This window comes from Leptinotarsa decemlineata, unplaced genomic scaffold (assembly GCF_025532065.1).
Source record: "Leptinotarsa decemlineata unplaced genomic scaffold, Ldec_3_MD MMD2_tig00026358_RagTag_RagTag, whole genome shotgun sequence".
Classification (NCBI taxonomy): Eukaryota; Metazoa; Arthropoda; class Insecta; order Coleoptera; family Chrysomelidae; genus Leptinotarsa; species Leptinotarsa decemlineata.
In genome coordinates this window covers 10,590,776-10,617,219 of record NW_027412703.1, presented here as the reverse complement: position 1 = coordinate 10,617,219, position 26,444 = coordinate 10,590,776, and the positions used below count along the sequence as shown (strand labels likewise).

The 26,444-nt window shown below is 33.7% G+C and overlaps 1 protein-coding gene across 2 annotated transcripts in view; it reads right to left on the bottom strand.

Moving 5' to 3' along the window:
- Nucleotides 1-2,396: 2,396 nt before the first annotated feature.
- Nucleotides 2,397-26,444, bottom strand: part of LOC111511328 (platelet-activating factor acetylhydrolase) — a 68,485-nt gene continuing 44,437 nt past the window's right edge. For both annotated transcript variants that reach the window (XM_074184852.1, XM_074184851.1), the window contains 2 exons: nucleotides 5,494-5,664; nucleotides 2,397-2,795 (listed from right to left, as the gene is read on the bottom strand). In XM_074184852.1, coding sequence (XP_074040953.1) covers nucleotides 2,567-2,795; nucleotides 5,494-5,664 — 400 coding nt within the window. In that variant the 3' untranslated portion in view covers nucleotides 2,397-2,566. The remainder of the gene's footprint in view (nucleotides 2,796-5,493; nucleotides 5,665-26,444) is intronic.

The following is a 26,444-nucleotide window of genomic DNA, read 5'->3' as shown; positions in this document are numbered from 1 at the left end:
TCCCTGCTTATTGTGATAATGGGGAAGATAACTGCCAGTTCAGGCTGTAAAACCCTTGAGGTGCAAGGGATCGGACACAACAGAAATTTCGGGATATTTTCAGGAACGATTATCAAACATATTCTTGAACTATATGACACCGAAATTAAGAACCGAACTTGGTGGCCAGTCATGAACCACGAAGAATGGATAGTGAACAGTCATCCTAAGAAAATGCTTGTCACAAACAACTGGTTTACAAACGGTTCGAATACCGAACGTGAAACAGGAAGGACTTTATGATGAATTTACTATGCAAATGAGAAATTTACGAAAACGGAAGTTTTTGGCTTTCTACTTACTACTCCATGTGGGAATCTTCCAAAGAAAGAAAGAAAGCAATCGATTTCGAAAAAAGTAGATCATGCAAAGAAGTAACTTTCAGACACAAACTGAAAGAAAAAGCCCTCCTGAAACAGCTACTTCAATATAAACATTGAATTACACGAAAGAAACATTCTTAGGAAGCAAATACTTTTATTTGAATATTGAGTTATAAAAAATAGTCCACTTAGTCCGTATTCCAAACATTTGTTATGGAATTGAATCGGATATCATTAACAGGATTCCTACACAATATACTAAATGAAAGGTGAATAACTTTTTTCGAGTTGAATTGCCCTAACACCAAACTGATATTTTTGCACTCGACGCGCGTTTCGCCAACAAAGTTAGCATCCTCAGGAGAAGAAAATCAATTTTCTTCTACTATTTTACTTCTACTATTTATACAAATTAACATCATGTGAAAGTATAGTGGGGAAAATTATCCTTCTCTCCCACTCAAAACGAGTCAAGTGGTAGGTGGGAGTCGTACCAATTCCACTTCCTATTCAATCATATAAGTCGACTTACCATCCTGAAGTTCATTCATTCACTCTACAACTGTGAGCAAACAAGTGTGAGCAAACAACAAGATGAATTGAGAATAGAAAATAGCTGCTGCATTAAATAACATATCTGCTATTGATGAAAATAATTGGATAGACGAGTCAGATGATGAGGATGTCAACATTCCACTAGAGGAAGTGATAGTTGAAGAAGAGGATATTGGAGTCGATGAAGATGTGATAGATGAAGTTGAAAATGAGGCCAATGAAGATGATGACGTTGTGGAGTTTGAGGGGGTTGTGGATGGAGAAGAAGACGATGAAGGGATTGTAGCTGATTCTACTGAAGGTGATGGTGCTTTGAGGATTGGTATGCGAATGCTCAATGTCAGTGAGACATTAGAAGATCCATTGGACTTATATTGTGCAATGGATGCATACGTGTTGATCAGCACAATTGATGGTGGTAACAAGAAACTATGTTGGTGCTGCTTTCGTTTTTATTCACACAGAAATAACAATGGAGAGTGGTATCATCATGTCAACACCCACAACACCGTCTCTATTATGGAAATGGGGCAGAATTGGTGTGATGCTTGCGAGAGGCCCCTTACAAACTTCACCCGAGTGTCAACATGCATTATATGTAACAATGTCAAACCTATGGCACAATAACCGTGAACCTACTGGTCAATAAATGAAAGGTATAAATTTCACTTACATCTACATTACCAGCAACGGTCAATTCACATCACAGTATGATAGGCATGCTTGCAATGTGAAAAAAAATATCGATTTTAAGCCTGAAAAAAATTAGCAGATCGATATTTCCACAGATAACTAGGCGTACTTGGTCTGGGAATGCCTTGAAGAAAGGAGGAAACTGGCGAACAGGATATTCAGGTATCTCACTCAAGAAAAGCTGATGAGTTAGACTCGGACCATCGACTCCATATATAGAACTTGGAGGTATCAAAATATTTAGTACGGAACCCTATCATTATGTGGGTCTATGAGAAACGAAGAGTTCTGAAAAAATATATTCGGTAACAAACACGAGAAAACTTTTATGAATGAATCGTCCGAAAAAAGAACTGAAGAACAAAGCAGAGATTTGCCTTAGCTGCAGGCACTGTAATAAAGGGACAAAGACAGCTCTCCAAATTCTCTAGGAATGTGAGGCACTCGATCACAAGAAGCAAACAATTATAGATAACCCAAAATAACTATAGAAACTGGTACAGGAAGGAGAAAATCGTTGATGTGGGTGTCTGCAAATCGTGAACGGTTAATACAGGCTGTTCGAAAAACAATTATAGTACAATCACTAACGTTGAACAGTTAATATGATCAAAAATAAATATAGCTCTGAGTACATAAAAGTGTAAGTTTTGGCATTGTGTTCACAATACCTCTGAAATGGAAACATATATTTTCAATCAGTTTCATTTAAGAATTAAAGATACCAGTTCATTCCGTCATTAATAGAAAAATTCAATCTTGAATATGTGTAAAAACGCAACAAAATCTTGAAATATATCTTTATTACAAATGAGTAAACATACACCTAGGTCAGTTTAACAGCAACATAGAGAATGAAAAAAATAATTTTTCAGTGAAACACATAAATACGTCACCATCGAAATACATTTAGCTGATGGATATTTAAGATTTCACAGTTCAAAATTCGGTTCATATTATAACCACGGTTTAGTTAATCCCTCTTCATAAAACTCTTTCATCGCTTCCAGAAACTGTTCGCTTTCTTGAATGTCAGCAGGAGTCTTCATGCATCTATGCAAAAAAGTAAGAATAAGAGCATTATTAATCTTTAATGCTAAATGAGGATCTATTTTTCGCATCATCCAGTTCAACCAATATCCTACTACTAATACGGAATCTGTCTGATTTTCGTGTGTCGTTCCTCTGAAATAAAAATATACTTTGAATTAAATTTAGAATTGAATCTTATAGATAAAAATCAGGGAGCGGAGAGATTGGAAGATTTGATCTTATAATGAACTGTATATCTTACGAGACATGTATTTTCTGATTTTTTATTTCTTTCATTTCACTACATATATTCTTCATCCAATATAGTGCTGAATAGCGTTTAAGTAAAAATTAAATCCGGGTATGGACTTGGAAAAAACAAATATGATCCACTTCAAAAAACTACACCCCGTACATCACAATTTTGAAACTTACTTTTTTTCAAAATGAAAAATGAGTAAGGTACTTCAAATGTTATTGGTATTCGTGCATACGATTTCATTGCCTATTAATTTGACTCAAATGAGAAATTAGCTTCTGTAATATACATACGAAAGAATAAATTTGTGGTATGAGGATATATGAAAAAAAAAACTAGATTGAAAAAATGTGATCCGATCGCAATTCGAACCCGGCTTTTCTGTTCTTTAGGCAGGCGCAATAATCAGCTCACATATTTTCAGTTCCCTTTTTTCATATGAATGCATTCCGCAAATCTATTCTTTCAAATGTAAATATTTCCATAATAAGGGTCTTTAAATTTTTTTCAAAAGAATGTTTCCTAATTAATAATTTTCGAGTTGTAACCTACAAAATTCAATCAATTTGAGGGTCATAATCCTTAAGTAAAACGCATTTCAGTGAAGAACTCACTAATGTCCTGTAGGTGTAAAAAATTATGATAATGTTTGTTTGAAGGTGATTGACAATGTTTCGTGATGAATTTCACTAGTTCGGACTTCCATTGTCTATTATATAAAATGATTTGAAATCCCTGAAACAAGTAAAAAAGAATAATTAAAAAAAGAATAGTTGAAAATAACAATTATATTAAGCAACAATAAACCTGAAATGAAATGATAGTAAAATAACCTACAAGTAAAAATATAATAATTGAATAAATAAAAATTAAAGGAATGCAAAAAGAAAATAATAAAAATAAAAAAGTGTAGAGATTCCAAGTCACGTTAGTTCACGACGTTTCGATTGTTGGTATCTACAATCGTCTTCGGGTGATGACTGGACTGATTCCTCCGAGAGATGACTATTTTATAGGTCGTTGAAATACTTTCACTTTCTTTACTATCCATTTTCCGCTTCACTGATTCCGTGAGAGATGACCGATTTGGCGGGAGTTGGTCATTTCTCGTTTGATGATGGGTTTCCATATGTTTCGTATATCTACGCTGGCCTGGCTGAATACGTTGTTGGACAACATGTATGCGGCTTCCTTAAATTTTCTCCTGAACCAATGTTCCTCTCTGTGCAAGATCTCAGCTTGGGACCACTCGATGTTGTGTTGATGGGTCCAAACATGGTCTGCTATTCCTGATTTGCTGGTTTCTCCTCGCTGTGTGTGCTTCTTGTGCTCGGCAAAGCGAATATTCAATGGCCTCTTAGTTTCACCAATATAGGATTTTCCGCACTCACAGGGTATCCGGTAAATGCAATTCTTGGAATCGCAGTCCGCGTTTGGGGGCCTGGTTTTCGTGAGGCTGCTACGGATAGTGTTACCGGATCTAAAAACAGGTTCTAATGTTGTACTTGGAACCAATTCTTCTTATCCTCTCCGATAATCCTCTGATGTAGGGAAGTGAAAGCACTGGTTGTGACGGCTTGGTTGTGACGGTTGTGGTTGTGATCAGTGAAGCGGAAAATGGAAAGTAAAGAAAGTGAAAGTATTTCAACGACCTATAAAATAGTCATCTCTCGGAGGAATCAGTCCAGTCATCACCCGAAGACGATTGTAGATACCAACAATCGAAACGTCGTGAACTAACGTGACTTGGAATCTCTACACTTTTTTATTTTTATTATTTTCTTTTTTGCATTCCTTTAATTTTTATTTATTCAATTATTATATTTTTATTTGTAGGTTATTTTACTATCATTTCATTTCAGGTTTATTGTTGCTTAATATAATTGTTATTTTCAACTATTCTTTTTTTAATTATTCTTTTTTACTTGTTTCAGGGATTTCAAATCATTTTATATAATAGACAATGGAAGTCCGAACTAGTGAAATTCAATTATGATAATGTTTGTCATTGAATTTCAATATACTTATCTAAACATAGTAATCGACTAGGAATTCAACTCATCGTGTGTAAATTCAACTTTAAAAACTTGAGAAACGTGAAGTATAAATGTCAACTTTTTGATTAATGTTTGACAAGTGTGAGTTGTAACATTAGAAACAAATGTTTCAGAAGCTTTTATCAACCGAGATTATGCTTTAGTATTCAATTTAACAATTTTTGAGCATAAACAACCAGTAATTGTGATGACAATAATAATCTTATGATTGCAAAGTATTATTTGTTTTTTTTTCACAACCTCGACAACGAAGAGAAGTATAATAATGTCGCATCACGATGCCAACTATTTTACGTTATTAATTCTGATTGATATTTTTGTAATAGTGATATTTCATGATTTCGAAGCCTACCCTCAAAGTTTTCGTGGATAACTAGTCTTCAAAACACTTGCTTTATTTCGAAAAATCTCTTATACTTGAATATACTATTTTCATTTATACTTCAATAAACTATTTCATAATGTCTTATTAGTGCTTATTTGGATGTTCAATATACAATAAGAAATTTAAATTGAGAATACTTTTCATACTTACAAAATTGTATACATTTCAACTGTTTCGTTCGTAAGAAATTTGGCCATAGTTTTCACGTTTGATTCAATATGAAAAGTTTGCGTATTCAGAAAAAGTATAGGGAATTTAATTCGATCCTCCAACTTCTCGTCTTTTATTGGAAACATCCATGGATCAAGTAATATACACTGTCTGAAAAAAGGCAATATTGAGTTATTTTCTCAGAGAACGCTATCAATTTTGAGGGGTGGGATTAATGTTTGTGAGATTAATGTTCTACTCCTCACAACTATAGGAAAGAGATTATAGATATACAATGTTTTCTATATAAGACAGAAAAACTAGATGGGCTTTCTACCGGCTGTAACCGATAGAAACATATGTGTATGATTTACTTACACATTTTTCTGAAGAGTTATGAAGATATTTGATTTTATGTTTTTTATTTTTTAGTTGAAGTTTCCTATTTGTTAAGAATCAATAGAAACTAAAGAAACAATGAAGTTTTTGTTATATTGCATTAATTTTTTGTACTGTCCTTCGCTCTGCTATGTGCCTACAGTGACATCATCAAAACAGTAACAGATGTTGTGACTAAGAAAAAATTAATTTACAGTGTTGAATATTATGAAATTATTTTTTATGATATTTAACATAAACTGTGGTTTCATATTCAAGTAGTAACTCAGAATTTTATTCTTTTATGCAGAATGTCAGAAAATGGTTTACTTTTGTAAGCCATTTAAATGTACAAAGCAGCTATCGACCAATGGACGATAAAAACATTTAGATAGACAGTTATACAGCATACAATGTAGCTATGATTGTTAACATTGCATACCAAAAAGCTATTCAGTCTTTAATAGATCGGTTTTTTTAATAAAGACACTTTACCCTAATAAACTCAAACCAACGTGGACAGTAGAACAGAAAGTATGTTCATTTGAATATACCGGGTGATTCTCTGAGGCGGCTCACCCCTATAACTTTTTTATTATGGGCCTATTTGTTTAGGTAGTCCTAGCAACAGTTTCAATTGTTTGTCACGGATAACTAGAATAACAGGACTTAGTGCATAAGTATACCGAATACGTATTATTTGTTATTAGGTATGATCGTTTCTTGCAATTACTCAGAAAAATAGAGAAGATAAAGTGAAAGTGTGTAGTATCAAATTATTCGTAAGAAAATGATCTTTCACAAAAAGCCGACGAGCTACCCCCTTTCCATTTGAAAAAAACAAGTTAACTGGAAAAATTCATATTTGCGACTGTGAAATAATTCTCAAAACGACTGTGAAGTCATAAGCCTCAAAGTCGTTGTTTTCCCATGTTACTTGATCAAGAATGAAACGATTTACACGATTCATGGCATTCTATTGTTGAATTTAGAATGTCATTCTCGATCGAAATAAGTAAAAATATATAGGATGTCCCATTTAAAAATCGAAAGTTGGGGTCATTTCCGGTCAAACCGAAAGTACGGCGAAGCAAGTAAACATGTCAAAAAATATAAATGGATCTATAATACGCAACCCCCAAATTTCGTTTTTTCTATCTCCAATAATAAAAAAGTTAATAGAGTTGAGCCACGTTAGAGAAGCACCCAGTGTATCCCAACAGTTTTAACCTTTTGCACTACAAGATGCTAAACTTCAAAGAAAAACAAGTTATTTTATTGTAACCCTAGATATTTTACTGAAACATAGTGCGAATCATCTATGCTTTTGGTAGAATATAAAAATATCAAAACACATGTGAATCGTTGAAGAAAGAAACTTTCATCAGCTTTCGTAACGATCAAGGTCAAATAGGGCAAAGCCACTTGAAAGAAAAAATCGTAAAAATGAACTGTTTCCATGTTTTAAGAAATTTGATAAACAATCAACCTAATTATTGAAAGGGTCGAAAATATATTATCCACTGTAAACCCCATTGAAAGTAACCGTCAAGAGGTACTTCAAAGTATCTAATGAGGAAACAAAATTCAGTTTGACTTGATAAGAAAATAAATGAATCTATCTACTAACATTCGAGACATAAAAATATTAAAATAGCTATTGTAGTGACTCACTTCATTAAAAATAGCGGAAATCTGTCGATGATTCTCGCTGACTTATCCGACGAAATAGAAGAGGGCATTGAGAGTATCAGTCTAAGAAATAATTTCATAGACATTTGATTAGTAGGAATAATTTCCTTATACGCCACTGCTTTTTCTCAAAGTTAGAAAATATTTTGAAATCTTCATTACCTTCTCAACAAACAGGTCTTGTTTGTTGGCGGTTGACGTAGGTATAGTGTTCGCATGAAAAAATCAAATTAATTTTCATTAGCAAATCAATAATTTATTAAAGAAAATGTTTTTCAAACGGTTAAATTATTAGACTGAAGCAATCCAAATATATTTTCGAATATGAAAACATGATCTGAGTCAGTATTGTCACCTCCTTTTCAATTTGCTACCAGTGCTCTTCGACTCATGGATCCGTATACTCTTTAGAAAATCCCGGAAATAATTTCAATAATTTCACAAGAAAGTGTGATGCGATTTCTCAATTACTTTACAGTATGGAATGGTGTGTTTGCTGTAAGCCAATTTGTTAGGATAACACCAAAGGAAATCCGGGGACCTAATTGGATATGCTTGTGGTCCTACAAGGATTTTCATTTAGATATTCTCGCGCTAGAGCGCTGGCACCCTATCATGCATAAATTGTAGACTGGCAATTCTTCTTCGAAAAACTGCAAATAAGCATGCTTATTCATCTTAGCATAAAAAAAGACCAAATAATTATTAATATTCATCGCACATTCAAGCTAAAACGTTAACAGAAAACTGCTCCTTGTGATGAAAAAAAATTTGCATGCAGGTTTTTATCTTCTCAAAAATAATTATAGTGAAAGTTTTATGTGGTGTTTCTTAAAAATGGAAAAATCAGATTTATTGGTGAATAAAAGTTCACAATCAATTAGTAGATATTCATGCACTTTTTGAAGAAACCATTGGCAAGGGTTCATCGGCACCTAGTGGAGAGTATCAAGGGAGTAGAGCCTGAAGTGTTGGATGTGATAGGAATACAGGCTGATTCACGGTGGATGGCACATTAGACGTTTCTGGTGAACCAGACAACGGATCACTTTGAAAATTTAATGAAGGGCATATTCGGACATTCTCTAGCCAACTAAAAGATTTTCGACAATGCGGTGTTGCCGCTTCTATTAGAAAGCAGTAGCAACTTTGATTTTTCAAATGGAACACTCTGTATATAATATTATTTTTGGAATCTCCAACAATTGCCCGACAACTTTTCTTAATATTTCCCTATACCTATCTGTTACCGTTTTCGAAATAAAAATTAATTTCAATTTTTTTCTTCGAAAATCATGACTTCTAAAAATGCCGATATCTTTTAGTTAAGAAGTACTATGATATCGAAATTTGGTTTGGAGTTAGGTGATACTTGAACACTTCCCACACGTCAGCCTAATCTCCGTTACTTCAATACAGGGTGGTAAAAAAATACAGTTTTTTCGTTTGCTTGAAAAAGTTGCTGAAATTTGATTATTTTAAATGGAACACCCTGTATATTATTGAAAATTCGGAAAGCTGCTGAAATTTGCTTTCTTTCTATGTATATCATACCTATACCTAACTAGTCAAGTTTCGGACTTATGAACATTTATTTGTGAAAATGTCCCTTCAGAATGGTATTTCCATTCGGTATTTGGTAAGCAGGCCATGATTACTATTTGACAGTAGCGTTGTGACATTCTCCTAATAATATCGACATTTTCGTCACTTCAGAAGTTGCAAATACCTTCAAAACGATGGAACAAAACTATTCAAACGAAGTTCTTATGAATTTGTTTATTATTTTTGGACAGTGTGACAAAATTATCAGCAGAACATGTAGAAAGTTCAATGAAATGTATCCGAATCTACCGCCAATGAACCTCAAGAAATTTATACGAATTCAGAACAATTTCAATATGTTTGGATAAACTTTAAAAAAGCACCAAGAAACTTGAAATTGGAAATATTGATATGAATAATTATAAAAAAGTAAAACAATCATGTAGAATATTTCAAAATATGTTGGAATCGCTGGCCGTTCACTTCCAAGCACTTTAAAATGCGGGTGTTGACTACTTTCGTGGTGGCAGATCTGATTTCATTGGGATACAAATCTTCAAATGTTTGGGCAATCCTTTCTAACAATTCATCTCTCGAACGCACGGGTATTTTGTAAACTTTTTCTTTAAACATTCCCCACAAATAAAAATCTAATGGATTAAGATCGGGTGATCTCGCTGGCCAATTCCATGGTCCCAGGCGCCTCATCCACCGATCGTCAAATAGTCTATCCAGTTCTGCGCTCACTTCTCTTGTGCAATGTGCAGGAGCTCCGTCTAGTTGGTACCAACAGTTTCGATAATCTTCGAGTGGCAGATTATCCACGAAACTGTCTACAGTATTCTCCAAAATATTCAGGTAGCTTCTGGATGTTATTGACTCCTCGTATATCACGTACCTCAATTTGTTGTCCATCAACATGCAGAAGACATTAAAACTAAATTTTTCTTGAAATCCGGCTTTTTTTGTGACGTGAGGATTTTCACTGGACCAATAATGACGATTTCTTCTAATGAAAATCCCTCCTCTCGAAAATTTCGATTCATCAGTCCAAATAATTTTATTTAAAAAAAGTGGATCTTCTTGAATGCGTGTCAACAACATTTCACAAAATTCTACTCTCTGTTGAGGATCTTGAGGCTTCATTGCTTGAATTTTGGTGAATTTATAATCATGCATTTTATGTCTTCGCAAGATTCTTTGAACCGATGAATATTTTATACCCAAATCTTCTTCAGCACTTCTTATCGATGACTCGGTAAATGCGTGAAAATATGCTAAGACATTAATCTGGTTGTCTTCGAAAGTTACGGGTCGAGGCAAGTTTCTTGGTGCTTTTAAAGTTGATCCAAATGCATTGAAATTGTTCTGAATTCGTATAAATTTCTTGAGGTTCATTGGCGGTAGATTCGGATACATTTCATTGAACTTTCTACATGTTCTGCTGATAATTTTTTGTCACACTGTCCAAAAATAATAAACAAATTCATAAGAACTTCGTTTGAATAGTTTTGTTCCATCGTTTTGAAGGTATTTGCAACTTCTGAAGTGACGAAAATGTCGATATTATTAGGAGAATGTCACAACGCTACTGTCAAATAGTAATCATGGCCTGCTTACCAAATACCGAATGGAAATACCATTCTGAAGGGACATTTTCACAAATAAATGTTCATAAGTCCGAAACTTGACTAGTTAGGTATAGGTATGATATACATAGAAAGAAAGCAAATTTCAGCAGCTTTCCGAATTTTCAATAATATACAGGGTATATTTTTTTACCACCCTGTATTGAAGTAACGGAGATTAGGCTGACGTGTGGGAAGTGTCCAAGTATCACCTAACTCCAAACCAAATTTCGATATCATAGTACTTCTTAACTAAAAGATATCGGCATTTTTAGAAGTCATGATTTTCGAAGAAAAAAATTGAAATTAATTTTTATTTCGAAAACGGTAACAGATAGGTATAGGGAAATATCAAGAAAAGTTGTCGGGCAATTGTTGGAGATTCCAAAAATAATATTATATACAGAGTGTTCCATTTGAAAAATTAAAGTTGCTACTGCTTTCTAATAGAAGCGGCAACACCGCATTGTCGAAAATATTTTAGTTGGCTAGAGAATGTCCGAATATGCCCTCCATTAAATTTTCAAAGTGATCCGTTGTCTGGTTCACCAGAAACGTCTAATGTGCCATCCACCGTGAATCAACCTGTATACATAATGAAAATTCATAGAAAATTCAACAGCAGTACCTAGTGGAAAGTATCAAAGGAGTAGAGCCTGAAGTCATGGATGTGATAGGAATATAATGAAAATTCATAGAAAATTTAACATACATAAATGTGAGAGATATTCAAATTGTAAAACGCACAGACGCCACTATCATGAAAATAAATTATGTTGTGAAGCAGCAAATGATACATAGAAACTGTAAACTATATTCCACAAAAATATCTGGGGTCATACCAAACTTATCATGAAAATGAATATATTCTCAAAACTTCAGCAACCTATAGTTCAAAAGATGAAACCATTGGAAAATATGTTCATGGGTGAACAAAAAAAATTTTGAAGGATTCTATGACGTTAAATTTTCACTACACATATTTCGCTGATGAATGCAGGGTGAGTAACTTGAGAACTAATTTTTGTCTTGAGTACAAGAAAATCGATTGTTCCTATTTTTATTCTTTAACGAAATGAAAAGCTTGAGAAGAACAATAATAATAGTACCGGTGTATCTGACTTGGAGACTCACTATTTGTATCAGCTTAGATTAGTTAACTGTTTGACAGTCTGTATGAGTTATTTGAGAAATATCATAGGTTGTTGTTAGAATTAGACAAATGGATAATTTGTCAAGTCATGAAACTCGAAATTGTTTGAATTAGTCTTCAATTTGCTTGAGTATTGGTCCTTCGAGTAATTATTGTACCGCTATGGAACAATATGAAGAAGTAGATAAATCATCAGAAGTCAAAAATTTTCGACGGAGTGAGAGGCCCAAGAAAGGAGTTCCATTTTTCAGATTTATGGATATGTCAAATGTAGTATTTGATTCAAGTATGGTTACTGGCAATATTCGACCAGACCAAGTAGCTACACAATTTATGCAAGAAAGTCACATCTATTGAAGATTCTCGCGAAGGGAAATTTCCTGAAAGTGAACTTCACAAGAGCTCGTTTTCTGCTCCAGCAGGGATTAACGGTGTTAGTTCTGTAAAAAATATTGAAATAACATTCAATTCCTTCTCATAATTCAAGTATCAGTGGACTACATATGGAAATGAAGCTAATAAAAAGAAAAAGAAATTGCAGAAGAAGAATCTGAGGAAAAGTTAAAAGACTTAGAGTCAAAACGTTAGTTTCGAAACAAATACTCCGGTGAAGAAAAACGAGGTATTTTCAACTTGTTCCGAGCATTTTTATGCAAAACAAAACATTATCGTTAGGTAACAGAGTCAGGATAGTTTTACAGTGTTATAAGGATCACAATCAACCAGAATGGTTCAATATTTTGTCTTCTCCTAATATAAATGTTCCAAGTGAATGTTCCAAGTTTTATAGGGGGTTTCATCAAGTAGTTTAGAAGATCTACAGACCAGATTATCTGATGAAGACAATTTAATCCGTTTGGACCGGGTAATAAAGGGCAAAGCAGAAGAAACGGTCAAAGCTCTTCTCATTTTCCTAAGAAACGTCTCCAAAATTATCAAGACACTAGAAATGAAGAAAAAAACTGGTAACATCAAAGAAGACAAGTGGTAGTCGTGAATGATTCATTTTTCTAATGTTGTAAATAACATAGTAACCACAATGAAAAACTTCAATCATCATCTGTATCTCTACAACCCAGATCTATTAGCAAATTTGATAAAAAAGCTTCTACTATGCAAAATTTCAGGTGAAAATTCAAACATCAACATGTATTGAAGGAAATCCAAACATCATTAGAAGAATTTACTGAATGGTTTATAGAGCTCAACTCGATGGCCACTTTCAGTAATTATTTTCAAAGAAGTATATCTGAGAACCCTATTAGAAGAGAAAGTGTCATGATTTCCAAAAGAGATAATTCTTCGGAGAATAAAACTAGTGAGTACATTTTTGTAAAAAGCTGGACCACGTAATATCAAAATGTACAAAATTCTCTGAATTATAAATGAAAGATGAAATAATGTTCTCTGTCTCAAATTTGGGCATATGTCGAAGTGTTTTTTAATGTCGAGATGTGATAAGGATAGTTGTAGAGATAGACACCATTCTTTACTTCATGAACAATCACAAAATAAACACAAAGCCTAAACAGTATTATGAGTAATCAACAATCACAAAATGAATTACAGAGCCCACATAATATTGTGAGTCGGGCCAATTTCTGTGCTAGTTTTCATAGTAAATGAAACGAAAAATCAACTATTACAATCGCACCTGTGCTTATGCGAGGACCAGCTAGGGATATTACGACTTACGCATTCTTTGATGAAGAATCAACCTGACCATGATTGAGGAAGACCTAACTCACAGATTACAACTTCCAGGAGTTACGTACCGAATAAGTACGTTCAACCAGCCGACTAGGTCTACGACCCGGCCAAGGAGCGCCGACGCTGCAGTATCAAATAGCCGGCATTCCAGGAAAAGCCAACATTATAATTTCTCACCATTTATATTGCATTATTAAAAATTCAGTCTTGATGTAACTTTTGTACGAACAACTTGTCCAAATAAAAATATTTCGTCTTTTTAAAAACGGTCTTCGTTCTTTAAAGTACGTAATTGGCGCAGTCGTGGTAGGATTCTCGAAGGCATCTATCGATTTAGATATCCTTGAGTTTCAACTCTTCATCGAGAAGAACCGGATAAGTCGTTTCGGTAACGAAAAAACTCTGAAGCTGAAAGTACCATCATCGGATCAACTACGGTTCCAGAGGCGGATCCCAGTACCCGAAATATCCAACACCAGACGATGGAAAGGAATTTTTCGTGAGTTACTCATTGTTCCCTTTTGTGATCCTATATGTCAAGCTCCTCAATTTTTCCTGAATCATTAGGTGATATCAGTGCAGAAATTGAGTTAGATTTAAGTCAATCACTAGAAGCTCTTAGTATAAATAATAATCAAACTAGACAATTAGGAAATATAGTCGATTCTATCATGGCAGTAACACCAGTTTTTGATTTGAAACTTTTGCAAATCATACCAGAGTTTGATGGTAACCCTTGCAGACTTTATCGATTTATTTCAACATGTACCGATATATTGAACACCTATTGGGACGCCACTCCCGCAAATAATAATTGTGCACAAAATAAACTTTTACTCAACAGTATTTTTTCCAAATTGACTGGACCGGCAGAAGAAATTTTTTCTATTAGCGGTAGTAACGATTGGAACACCATTAAAAATTTATTGATCACTCACTTTGGCGATCAGAGAAATGAAAGTAGTTTATTATCAGATTTAGGCTCTTTGAGACAAAATCCAAATGAAAATTCACTAAATTTTTTTTCAAGAGTTGTTTCTATGCTCAATCTTCTCCATAACTATGTTAATTTACACGAGGTAAACGAGCAAGTGAAAATAAGCAAAAAATTACTCTATGATTCACATGCATTGCATACATTATTTGTTGGTTTGAGAGAACCCCAAAGTTCAATGATCAGATCAATGAGACCGAATAATTTAGCTGAAGCACAACAATATATAATCGAAGATAACAACATTCGGTATTTACAAAAATCTCAATTCAATAATTTCACCCCTCAAAAGTTACCAACCACATCAAATCCCCAAAATTTCAATTTTGTTCAACAGTCTCAGAATTTTCAGCCGAACAGACCCCAAATGCAACAAAATATTCCTCGACAACTGCAACAGAATCAAAATTTTTCTAACCAACCTCAATTTCCTAGAGGACCAATTCAAATACAACCCCGTCAAAATGTGCCCCCAAAAAAATACTTCACCAACAGCCAAGTATTCGGAGCACCGCAAAATGTTTGGAAACCCAACAATGGGCCATCCACTTCCCAACCAACCCCGATGAGCATTGTCAGTACCCAGAATTTTTCGAAAAATAGACCTTCCTTTCAACAACCCATTCGAAATCACTTCCGGAATAATCCAAATCAGAGACGTAACTTCGTCTTCGAAGAACTTCATAATATTGAATACGATAAAGACTATGAAACATGTGATTTTCCACAGGGAGAGTTTTCAAACGAACAATACGTTGACGAAACTGAACAATTCTCCTATTATGACGAGACTGACGATCAAAATTTTCACGAAACGGGGCCAAACCCAAACGAAACATAATCGACCTCAATACCATATATGACAAAAAAGAATTACCTTACATTCAAATCGAAAATCCACCTATGAAACTTTTGATAGATACAGGAACAACCAAATCTTTCCTGAATCCCGAAATTGCAAAAATGTATTACTCTGAAAATATTTTTAAAGAACCCTTCGTAGTTACATCAGTTTTTCAACAATCACAGCGTGATTATTGTGCTAGCATTCCATCTTTCGAAGAGTTCAACTCAGAGCAAAAATTGAAGTTTCATTTATTTAAATTTCATCAATATTTCGATGGATTGATCGGGTTAGATATACTTAAAGAAATGAATGCCAAAATCGATTTCTCAAATTCAATTTTATATACTCCAAATTCTCAACTCTACATTCAGTACTATGAGACCCAGAAAAAGCTATTATTTTTTGTCGAACTGGAACCAAACACAGGGACCAAAATAAAAATCCCTGTGAATCAATTATCAGGTGATATAATCGTACCCCCTACAAAAGTCAATGGATGTTTCATCAGAGAAACACTAACTAGAGCCAATAATGGATACGCTATGATAGAGCTAGAAAATTCGAACGATCAAAATTGCGAAATTGAATTGTTTGAGCCACTTAATACATATTCATTTCCTGTTCAAAACTATGAACTTTACCATGCAGATATTGACCCCTTACAAACAGACGAACATGACATCCGACATCTCATTCGAACTGACCATATGAATAATGAGGAAAAATTGCACATTGTCAAATTATGCCAAAAATATTCAGATATTTTTCACCGTGAAGGAGAAAAGCTTACTTTCACAAATATAGTCAAACATCAAATAAAAACGAAAGATGAGCTTCCTGTATACACTAAATCTTACAGATATCCCTTTATCCATAAGGCAGAAGTTGCAAAACAGATAAATTCAATGCTAGATCAAAATATTATCCGACCTAGTAATTCGCCCTGGTCTTCACCTATTTGGGTAGTACCCAAAAAACCGGACGCCAGTGGGAAAAAGAAATGGAGGATTGTGGTGGACTACCGGAAAGTCAATGAGAAAACCATTGAAGACCGGTATCCGCTGCCAAATATAAACGATGTATTGGATAAACTGGGCAGGTGCCAGTATTTCTCTACATTAGATTTGGCAAGTGGTTTCCATCAAATAGAGATGGCCCCGGAAGATATTCAAAAAACAGCCTTCAATGTCGAGAATGGCCATTACGAGTACCTGAGGGTACCGTTCGGGTTGCGAAACGCCCCAGCAACCCTTAGTAGGGTGATGGACGACGTTTTGAAAGGTCTCCAGAATGATATATGTTTAGTGTACATGGATGATATTATTGTATACTCAACATCCTTACAAGAACATATAATCAACCTGAAAAAAGTTTTTCAGAGGCTACGCGAAACAAACTTGAAAATTCAAGTTGACAAATCAGAATTTCTCAAGAAAGAAGTTTCTTTTCTCGGGCACATTGTAACATCAGAAGGTGTTAAACCAAATCCGGATAAAATCAAAGCTATTTTGCAATATCCCATCCCAACAACTACGAAACAAATAAAATCATTTCTTGGACTTTTGGGATACTACCGTAAATTTATAAAAGACTTTGCCAAAATTACAAGACCATTTACACTTTGTCTGAAAAAAGGCGCCACAATCAAGCATGATGAAAATTTCATCAAAGCTTTCAACCATTGCAAAACTCTTCTGACAAATGACCCAATATTACAGTACCCAGACTTTGACAAGCCTTTTAACCTTACTACAGACGCCTCAAATTCGGCAATTGGTGCTATTTTATCACAGGGCCCTATTGGTTCTGACCGTCCCGTTGCATATGCATCTAGGACACTGAACGACGCGGAGCATAACTATAGCACAATAGAAAAAGAACTTTTGGCTATTGTATGGGCCACGAAGTATTTCCGGCCCTACATTTTTGGTAGAAAATTTTTTATTTATACTGACCACAAACCACTTCAATGGCTGATGTCTTTAAAAGAACCAAATTCAAGACTCGTCCGTTGGAAGTTGAAATTAGAAGAGTTCGACTATCAAATTATGTACAAAAAAGGAAAAAAAAACACCAATGCAGACGCCCTCTCAAGAATTGAAATCCACGCCAATGAAGTAGAACCACAGCCATGCAGTGCGAGGACAAATCTAGAAGATATTGAAGAAACCTCCCCGTTTTTACAATATATGAAAAAATTCAACATTACACAGAAACACCCAGAACAAGACAACATCTCATTATCTAACAACCTTGATGAAACCCCGAACGAAGCCGAAATCGGAGTAGAAACCGACACATCGAGCTCAGTACAAGAAAATATGATTCAAGAATTGATTTCAAACCCCGAGGAACCTGATGAACCCGAAGAAAATAATGTAACTGTACATACAAATGCTGAAAATCCCGTACAAGAAATCAACCCAAGTGAATCACCTATCAATGTCTTTCAAAATCAAATCCACATATCAAAATCAACCTTGCCAAGAAAAACAACCAGAAAAACGCTATGGGAACCAAACATAAAAAAAATATGGAACATATACATAGTAAACAATGACCTTTCTCCAATCATAAAATTTTTCAGTGATTTTGGTCAGCCTAGAAAAACTTATGCACTTTATTTCAATGATGACGAATCGAACAAAATGTACGAAAACCTTTGCACTCTAATGACGCAAACTTTCAAAAACCACACATTCAAATTAATTAAATGCAATTTGAAACTTGAAAATATAACAAACGATGACAGACAGAAAGAACTATTAGTCTATAAACATGAAACAAAAACAAACCATCGCGGAATTCAAGAAACCATACAACAAATTAAGAAAAAGTACTATTGGCCCAACCTTGCTAATCATGTCAGGAATTATATCAACAAATGCGAAGTATGTCAAATATCTAAATATGATAGAAACCCACCAAAAATAAATTTTCAAATAACACCAACACCCAAAAAACCATTTGAAATCGTTCATATCGATGTTTTTCAAGCCAACGGTCAAAAATTCCTTACGATAATAGATACTTTTTCTAAATATGCACAGGCTTTTCCTCTTACATCCGCAAACGCTTCCTCTATTGTCGAAAGTCTCATCACATTCATGTCGTTCCACGGACTACCACTAAAAATCATAGCCGATAGTGGAACAGAATTTAAAAACTCTACTTTGACTGACTTCACAAAACTTCACAAAATTGACATTCATTTCATCACCCCAAAAAACTCAACTAGTAACGCCCCCGTAGAGCGCCTTCATTCAACCTTGCTTGAGCATTTGAGGGTTTTGAAAATTGAAAATCCCCGTTCTGAAGTAACGAGCCTAATGCCTTATGCTATTTTTGGATATAACCACTCCATACATTCCTTGACAAAACAAAAACCAATAGATATTGTGAGTGGACATATCGATACAAAAGATCCATTTGATATAGATATAAACCACGAAATTCTAAATAATTATATTCAGGAACACAAAGACAGAACTCAATTGATTTTCAATTACATTCACGAGACTTCCCAACAACAAAAAGAAAAGATAATAGAAAAACAAAATCTCACTCGCGAAAATCCGGTCAGCTATCCTGAAGATGGCGAAGTTTATCGACATAACGTAAAAACTCGTGGAAAAAAACTGAACGTTCCATTCATAAAAGAAACTGTTGTCACCGATCAAGGACTGAAACTAAAAACAAAACGTAATACCTACCACAAAAACATTTTCAAAAAACCCCGAAAAATCGTAACAAAGTCGAATTTGTTACAGGACCCTCCTACTCTTGACGATAATCCACCTAACATCATCAAAGAACGTACAGATAACGAACCTGAAGGACAACCCAGGGATCCTGCCCTTTCTACTAGGGACAGCAAAAATTAGAGTAGCCACACACACCTTTCTTCATTATATTGATTTCAAGCCAATTTCAGAAGAAATCGGAGAACTGACTCATCATTATAATGCAATAAAATCATCACTCATGAATCAGAAAGACCTCAGTTCAACCTACCTTACATCCTTACATCAATACACCGAACAACATATAGACTTCCAGTTGAAATCAGTTAAAGAAAAACTCCAATCAATCTACCCCTTAGCGATTCGAAAAAAACGAGGGTTGATCAATGGACTTGGAAATATTGTCAAATTTGTTTCCGGTAACTTAGATCAGGAAGATGCCCAGCGTTACGACGCAGCTATTGAAAAATTACAAAATAACGAAAATCAAATTGTTCATTCTCTGAATCAACAAATATCATTGACTCACAAAATACTTGAAAATAACAATAAAACATTTTCACTCATGATTCATAATCAGAATGTGATCAAAGAAAGTATCGAAGAGCTTAACAATAATAGCACACATTTTTTGTCCTTATTAGATACATATACACAAATAAAATTCAACTTGGATACACTACTTTCAATTCTCACCAATATTGAAAACGCCATTTCTTTCGCTAAACTTGGCACCTTACATCATAGTATAATATCTATCGACGATATAAAATCAATACTCGATTCGCTTCTGAAGTATCATTCTAAAGATCAATTGGTATATTCAGAAATCGAGGACAGCTATAAACAATATGATATAACACCTGTTGACGCATATTTTTCGAATACAAAACTAATTTTTGCATTGCATATCCCTCTAGTGCATCCCGAAACCTTCTCACATTACCACCTTTATTCAATACCCACTCAGAATTTTACCACAATTATTCCAAAAAACTCCTTTTTCACAATGAGTAATGATATGTTCCAATACGACTCTGGACCATGTCGTTATCTGAACCCGAACTACCTGTGCCCGAACAACTACCTGATTGATGGAACCCAGGAAAGCGATTGTATTTTTTCAATTTTACAAGTAAAATATAACGAAGCCGTATGCCAAACAGCAACCATAGTGGTGAACAAGCTCTAATCGAGGAAGTCAGCGAATCGAATTATATCGCCATATTCCCTCAACAAGAAAAAGTCCAAACCCGATGTGACGAAACCGACTTTGTGATGCTGAAAGGATCCTTCCTCATCGAAATCCCATACCAATGCAGCATCGAAACCTCCGGACATGGATACACCAACGAGAAGGGAGAAACCAAGGGAAAACCATTATTTCTTCCTGAAATTACAATACACGAACAGAAAATCGAAAAAACCAAACTCCAAGTCGACGATATCTCACTTGACGAACTACGTGAAGTGCAACTCCAAGGAAATAGACTTCAACCCCTAGACTTAACAGGTTCAACTTCTTCCAGCCACCACCCCTGGACGATTCCCTTATATATATTCGCCATTATAGGGATCATTTATATTTGTCTGAAAAAGTTCAGAAGATGCAAGAAAAATATCAAGGATGCCGCACAACCCCAACAGTCTCCAGAAGTTTTGTTTGTCCCATCCAAAACTTCATCTTAGGAGGGAGGAGTTACGTACCGAATAAGTACGTTCAACCAGCCGACTAGGTCTACGACCCGGCCAAGGAGCGCCGACGCTGCAGTATCAAATAGCCGGCATTCCAGGAAAAGCCAACATTATAATTTCTCACCATTTATATTGCATTATTAAAAATTCAGTCTTGATGTAACTTTTGTACGAACAACTTGTCCAAATAAAAATATTTCGTCTTTTTAAAAACGGTCTTCGTTCTTTAAAGTACGTAATTCAGGACTGGTTGTTTCACTCTGTTTCCAATGGACCAACGAAATAAGTCACCACGAAGATCGTTCAAAAATGGTTTTTTTATATGTTGCTGCTTCGAGAAAACCGTAAAAATTCTTCACACTGAAACAAGTGAGAACAATTCAGAATTTGTGACTTCCATCGCAAGAAATAAATGTTGATAACTGAACCTTATTCAGACCGTGATCTATTGGCATTAATAAGAAATGCCAAACCGGAAATTTCAATCAGTCAGGATAGTTGTGACCTCATAGTACCAAGAAATATCATCCAACCAAAACTGCATCGATCTATTATGTTTCAGTGAAAATATGGATGGACAGTGCATGGTCCTATTAGTGAAACTTACACTGAAACCTTTCTGTTGAGAACATGAAAAGAACTCTGAAGAAAATCGGTTTTCATTACGAAATAAGACACTTATAGAAACGTGACAACTTCACTCTACAACGTAGTGAAGTTATTGTTTTGAATCATCTGTATTTTATGGAACGTAAAAAGGACAAGGATGCCAAAATTGCAGAAGAGTATATTTCAATGATTGCCGAGTATTCCGAAAAAGATACTCAAGGAATTTACATCCATCTGAAATTCACAAAAACTGGTATTCTCCACACTTTGGGGTACACAAGGTATGAGTCTCAACGATTTTTTTTGCCTAGATCCTGACTAGGTTACTTCTTTGATATATGTCTTGTGACGATTCAGACAGGGAAGAATTACTTCTGGAGGTGATATCAGAAATATGTTTCAGAGGAACAGAGAGGTGCCCAATTATTTATTATGACGTGGTATAGAGACTACAATGATAGTATAATTCTTCTGATGGACTTCCTTAATAAATCCAGATTCTCGAAATTTAATCGACTCATTCGATCCACTGCTTAGATTATACATTTCAAAAAATTTATCAAGATAACAAACTGTCTAGACCACCCAACTTAATTTTATGTACTGGTGGAATATTGAATACATTTTCATTTTGAAAAGTAATATATTTCTACCAAAGTCTAGCCGCTTGTATAGATTGATTATCTGCCTTCTAGTCTGGTTCACATGTACTTTTTGTTTGTGAAATTTTACAAACGGGTCCAAAAATTACGACCAAGATGTCATTGGATTCGTATTTTCACCTAGAAAGTTTAAGGAAAGGTCTGAAAAGGGGCTGAAAAAAATTACAAAAATTATAAACAAAAGTTATAAAAAAAATGGGACTTTAGTTTTTTTTTTAATATCTCGAAAAATTTTCAAAATTTTGAAAATTGAAAAAAACAGTTTGAAAAGATCAATAAATTTGCGTAAAAAAAGTCCCGACTTCCGAAACTGTATCTCAATCAATTATAATTTTTACAGAGCCCTGAAAATAGAGCCAAAAAACGGTAGTCTGGCTTCCGAGCGCATTTCGACACTCTAACATAAAAACAAAAAAAATATTTAAACATATTGAATGCTGATATTAAGGAATAAAGAATTCATGTAATGTTGGGATACATCAACAATAATCCGCAGTCAAAAAATTTTTATCTCAATTTCAACATTGATTACGCATTTCTCAGTTAAACATTTTTTTGAATTGAAAGTTAATATAAAAACTCCTATAATTATTAAACTAAAACCCTAACATTTTTCCTTTGATGAAGTTATTCTTGATAGGCTGAAAAATAGATTACCGTTGCCAAAATAAAAAAATATTTTCTACTTTTTATTAACAATTGAAAAATATAAATTAAGAAAAATACATACTTTTTTTTTATTGTTTCAATGTCAATGGTAAAAAACTACTTAATATTTTTATTTTTTACTGCTATTGTTAATAAATTCATTATAAACAAATACATTGTTTATAAGCAATTAGATTTTTTTTTTGCATTATGTACCTAATTGAAAATATAATTGAAAAAAAATCATGATTTTTAGAAAAAAAAATGATTCCTTGAAAAAATGTCTTTGTTGATAAAAAATGCGTTTGTTGAGTAACAATCGTTTTTTGTGACTAAATATCAATCAAAGAATCATTTTTTCATAAATTCTATTGTTCTTCAAGGTTTTGGGAATGTTTTTTCTTTTTAATTTTTAATTTAAAAAAAATGTTATAAACAAATGATTTTTTTATTTTATTTTTTTTTCAATATTCCATTCTGTAATAAAAGCAGCTATGTTTTTTTCTATTTTTTATAAAACTTTTAATATACCTTGATACTTGTCTTTTTCATCCGCTCCTCCGCTTTTATAATTATAATAACTTTAAAACTATTGCAGATATGAAAAATATGCTTCAATTTTTTTTGTTAATTATGAATTGAAAAATATCATTCTGTTTGCGCATGCCTTTACAGGATGCGATACAACGAGCGGTATTTTCGGCAAAGGGAAAAAAATTGCTGGATATTATAGATGAAAATCCTCAGCTGTATCTCGTCAAGATATCGAAGTAGCTGGAGAGGGGATTATGCTGGCCTTGTACGGTCAATTCGATACTAATTCAACATCAGGCCAGTATCGTGTTCCTCGATTAATAAGTATGATTGCGAAATCAAAGACTGCGATCAACTTAGCGAATTTACCTCCAACAACAATAACAACACATTTACACTCATTCAGGACCAAGTTCAGTTTTGGATCGGTAATTATAATCGGAATCCGGAAGATTGGGGTTGGATCAAATCTGAAACAATGTTCCTGCCAATAAAAACAACGGAAAAACTGGCGCCTGACGACTTGCTTAAGCTGGTTAATTGTGCCTGCATAAAAGTGTGTACTAATCGATGTGGATGTAAAAAAGCTGGGCTTCCTTCCTCATCTGTATGCAAAAATTGTAAAGGTGAAACATGTTTAAACAGTACAAGGCCATCACTTGATGATGTCAATGATGATGGTGATATCATGATGGGTCGATTAAATGCTATCGATAGTAATCCCGATGGAAATGAAGACGACCTTAATGATTATCAAGATTTTCCAGTAGGAGTTCAAGAACCGATACTTGAAGAAGTCGAAGAGGAGGAGGTTCAAGGAACATCACGACAAGAAAATACAGAAGAAACCACAGATGATGTGAGCCACCGCCACTAAAACGATCTAAAAGTTTACAAAAAAAATAAAAATTATTGAAAAACTTCCAACTGTACTAAGCATGGTTCAATAAATTCCAAAATAACTTTCAGTATGTTTTTGATTTTGTAAATTCCCTGAAAACTTAAAAAAAAAATATTTTTTATATAAATAACAATGATAATTAAATAAATATTAGGGCTACAACTTTAGTAAAAGGCTTGAATTGTTAAAAAATTTATAATTAACAGAAAAGACTTGAAGCATATTTGTCATATCTGCTATAGTTTAAAAGTTATTATAATTATAAAAGCGGAGGAGCGGCTGAAAAAGACAAGTATCAAGGTATCACAATATTAAAAGTTTTATAAAAAATAGAAAAAATTTAAAAAAACACATAGCTACTTTTATTGCAGAATGGAGTATTGAAGAAAAAAACTTATATGTTTATAACAATTTTTTTTAATAAACAATTGAAAAAAGAATAAGAAAATGTTTTATTTCAAAAGCTTGAAGAATAGAATTTATGATTTAAAGAAAAGAACGGTTCCTTAATTTTGATATTTAGTCACAAAAAATTATTGTTAATTAACAAACGCATTTTTAGCAACGAAGAAATTTTTTTAAGGAACTATGTTTTTTAATCATGATTTTTTCAATTGGCATAATGCAAAAAAAAATCGAATTGCTTATAAACAATCTATTTGTTTATAATAAATTCGTTAACAATAACAGTAAAAAATTTAAAAAAATATTATTGAGTAGTTTTTAACCGTGAGACATTGAAACAATATAATTCGAAAAAAATTATTTATTTTTTCAATTTACAATTTTCAATTGTTAATAAAAAAGTGGATTTTTTTTTTTTGGCAACGGTAATCTATTTTTTAGCCTATTAAGAATAACTTCACCAAAGGAAAAAATTGACAGGGTTTAAGTTTATTAATTATAGGAGTTTTTATATTAACTTTCAATTCAGAAAAAGTTAATAATTAACAAATGCATAATTAATGTTAAAATTGAGATAAAAATTTTTTGAGTGCGAATTATTGTTTATTGATGTTTCCCAACATTACATGAATTTTTTCATTCCTTAATATTCGCATTTAATATGTTTAAATATTTTTTTTGTTTTTATGTCAGAGTGACGGAATGCGCGCGGAAACCAGACTACCCGTTTTTGGCTCTATTTTCAGGGCTCTGGAAAGATTATAAATAATTGAGATATAGTTTCGAGAGTTGGGACTTTTTTTACGCAATTTTTTTGATCTTTTCAGATCTTTTTTCAAACTTCCATAATTTTGAAAAATTTTCGAGATATTAAAAATAAACTGAAGCCTCATTTTTTTTCACTTAATTGTTTATAACTTTTGTAATTTTTTTCAGCGCCTCTTCGGACCTTTCCTTGAACTTTCTAGGTAAAATTACGAATTCAATGACACCTTGGTTGTAATTTTTGGACCCGTCTGTGAAATTCCACAAAAATAAGCAAAAAAAAAGTACATGTGAACCATCTGATACGAAGATTTTATATTATGCATGGGCGGTAAGATTCCAGATACAAAAGAATCGTATATATCATTTGAATTCCGAAACCCTATTCTGTTAGTTCTGAAGCATAAATTTACAGAGCTCTTCATATATAAATATCAAAAAGCTAAATACATAAGTTTGGAGGCAGTGGTCACCAATCTTCGTTCCAAATTTCAAATTACAAACATACGAGCAGCTGTGAAGAAGGGCTTTAGGAATTGCAAACCTCTATTTTCAGAAATGGGAATGTTGCCTCCCGAGCGCTTAGGAGCATTTTCTTTCCCGTTTTCATACGTTGCAATTGACTTTTTTGGTCAAATTACTGTTGCAATAGAAATAACAGTAGGAACACGATACAGTGTCCTCATTACTTGTCTCACCCATCGTACAATTCACATTGTACTTTTCCAAACTAGATAAGAAATCTGCTATACTTGCTGTCCGACTTTTTATGTGTAGAAGAGGCCAGCCAAAGGAAATAACAGATAACGGGACCAATTTTGTCAGAGCAGAACGTGAACTTAACGAGTGATTTCAAAGCTCAGATCAGAATGAGATTTCAGAAGAATTCGCATCCAAAAATATAATCTTGAAATTAAACCTTGCATGAGCTGCATACATGTGTTGAATCTGAGAATGGATGATACGATCTATTGGAACAGTTCTGAAGATCAGTTTGAAATCCAATAATTATTATTATATTTTTGTACCTTCTGCTAAACGA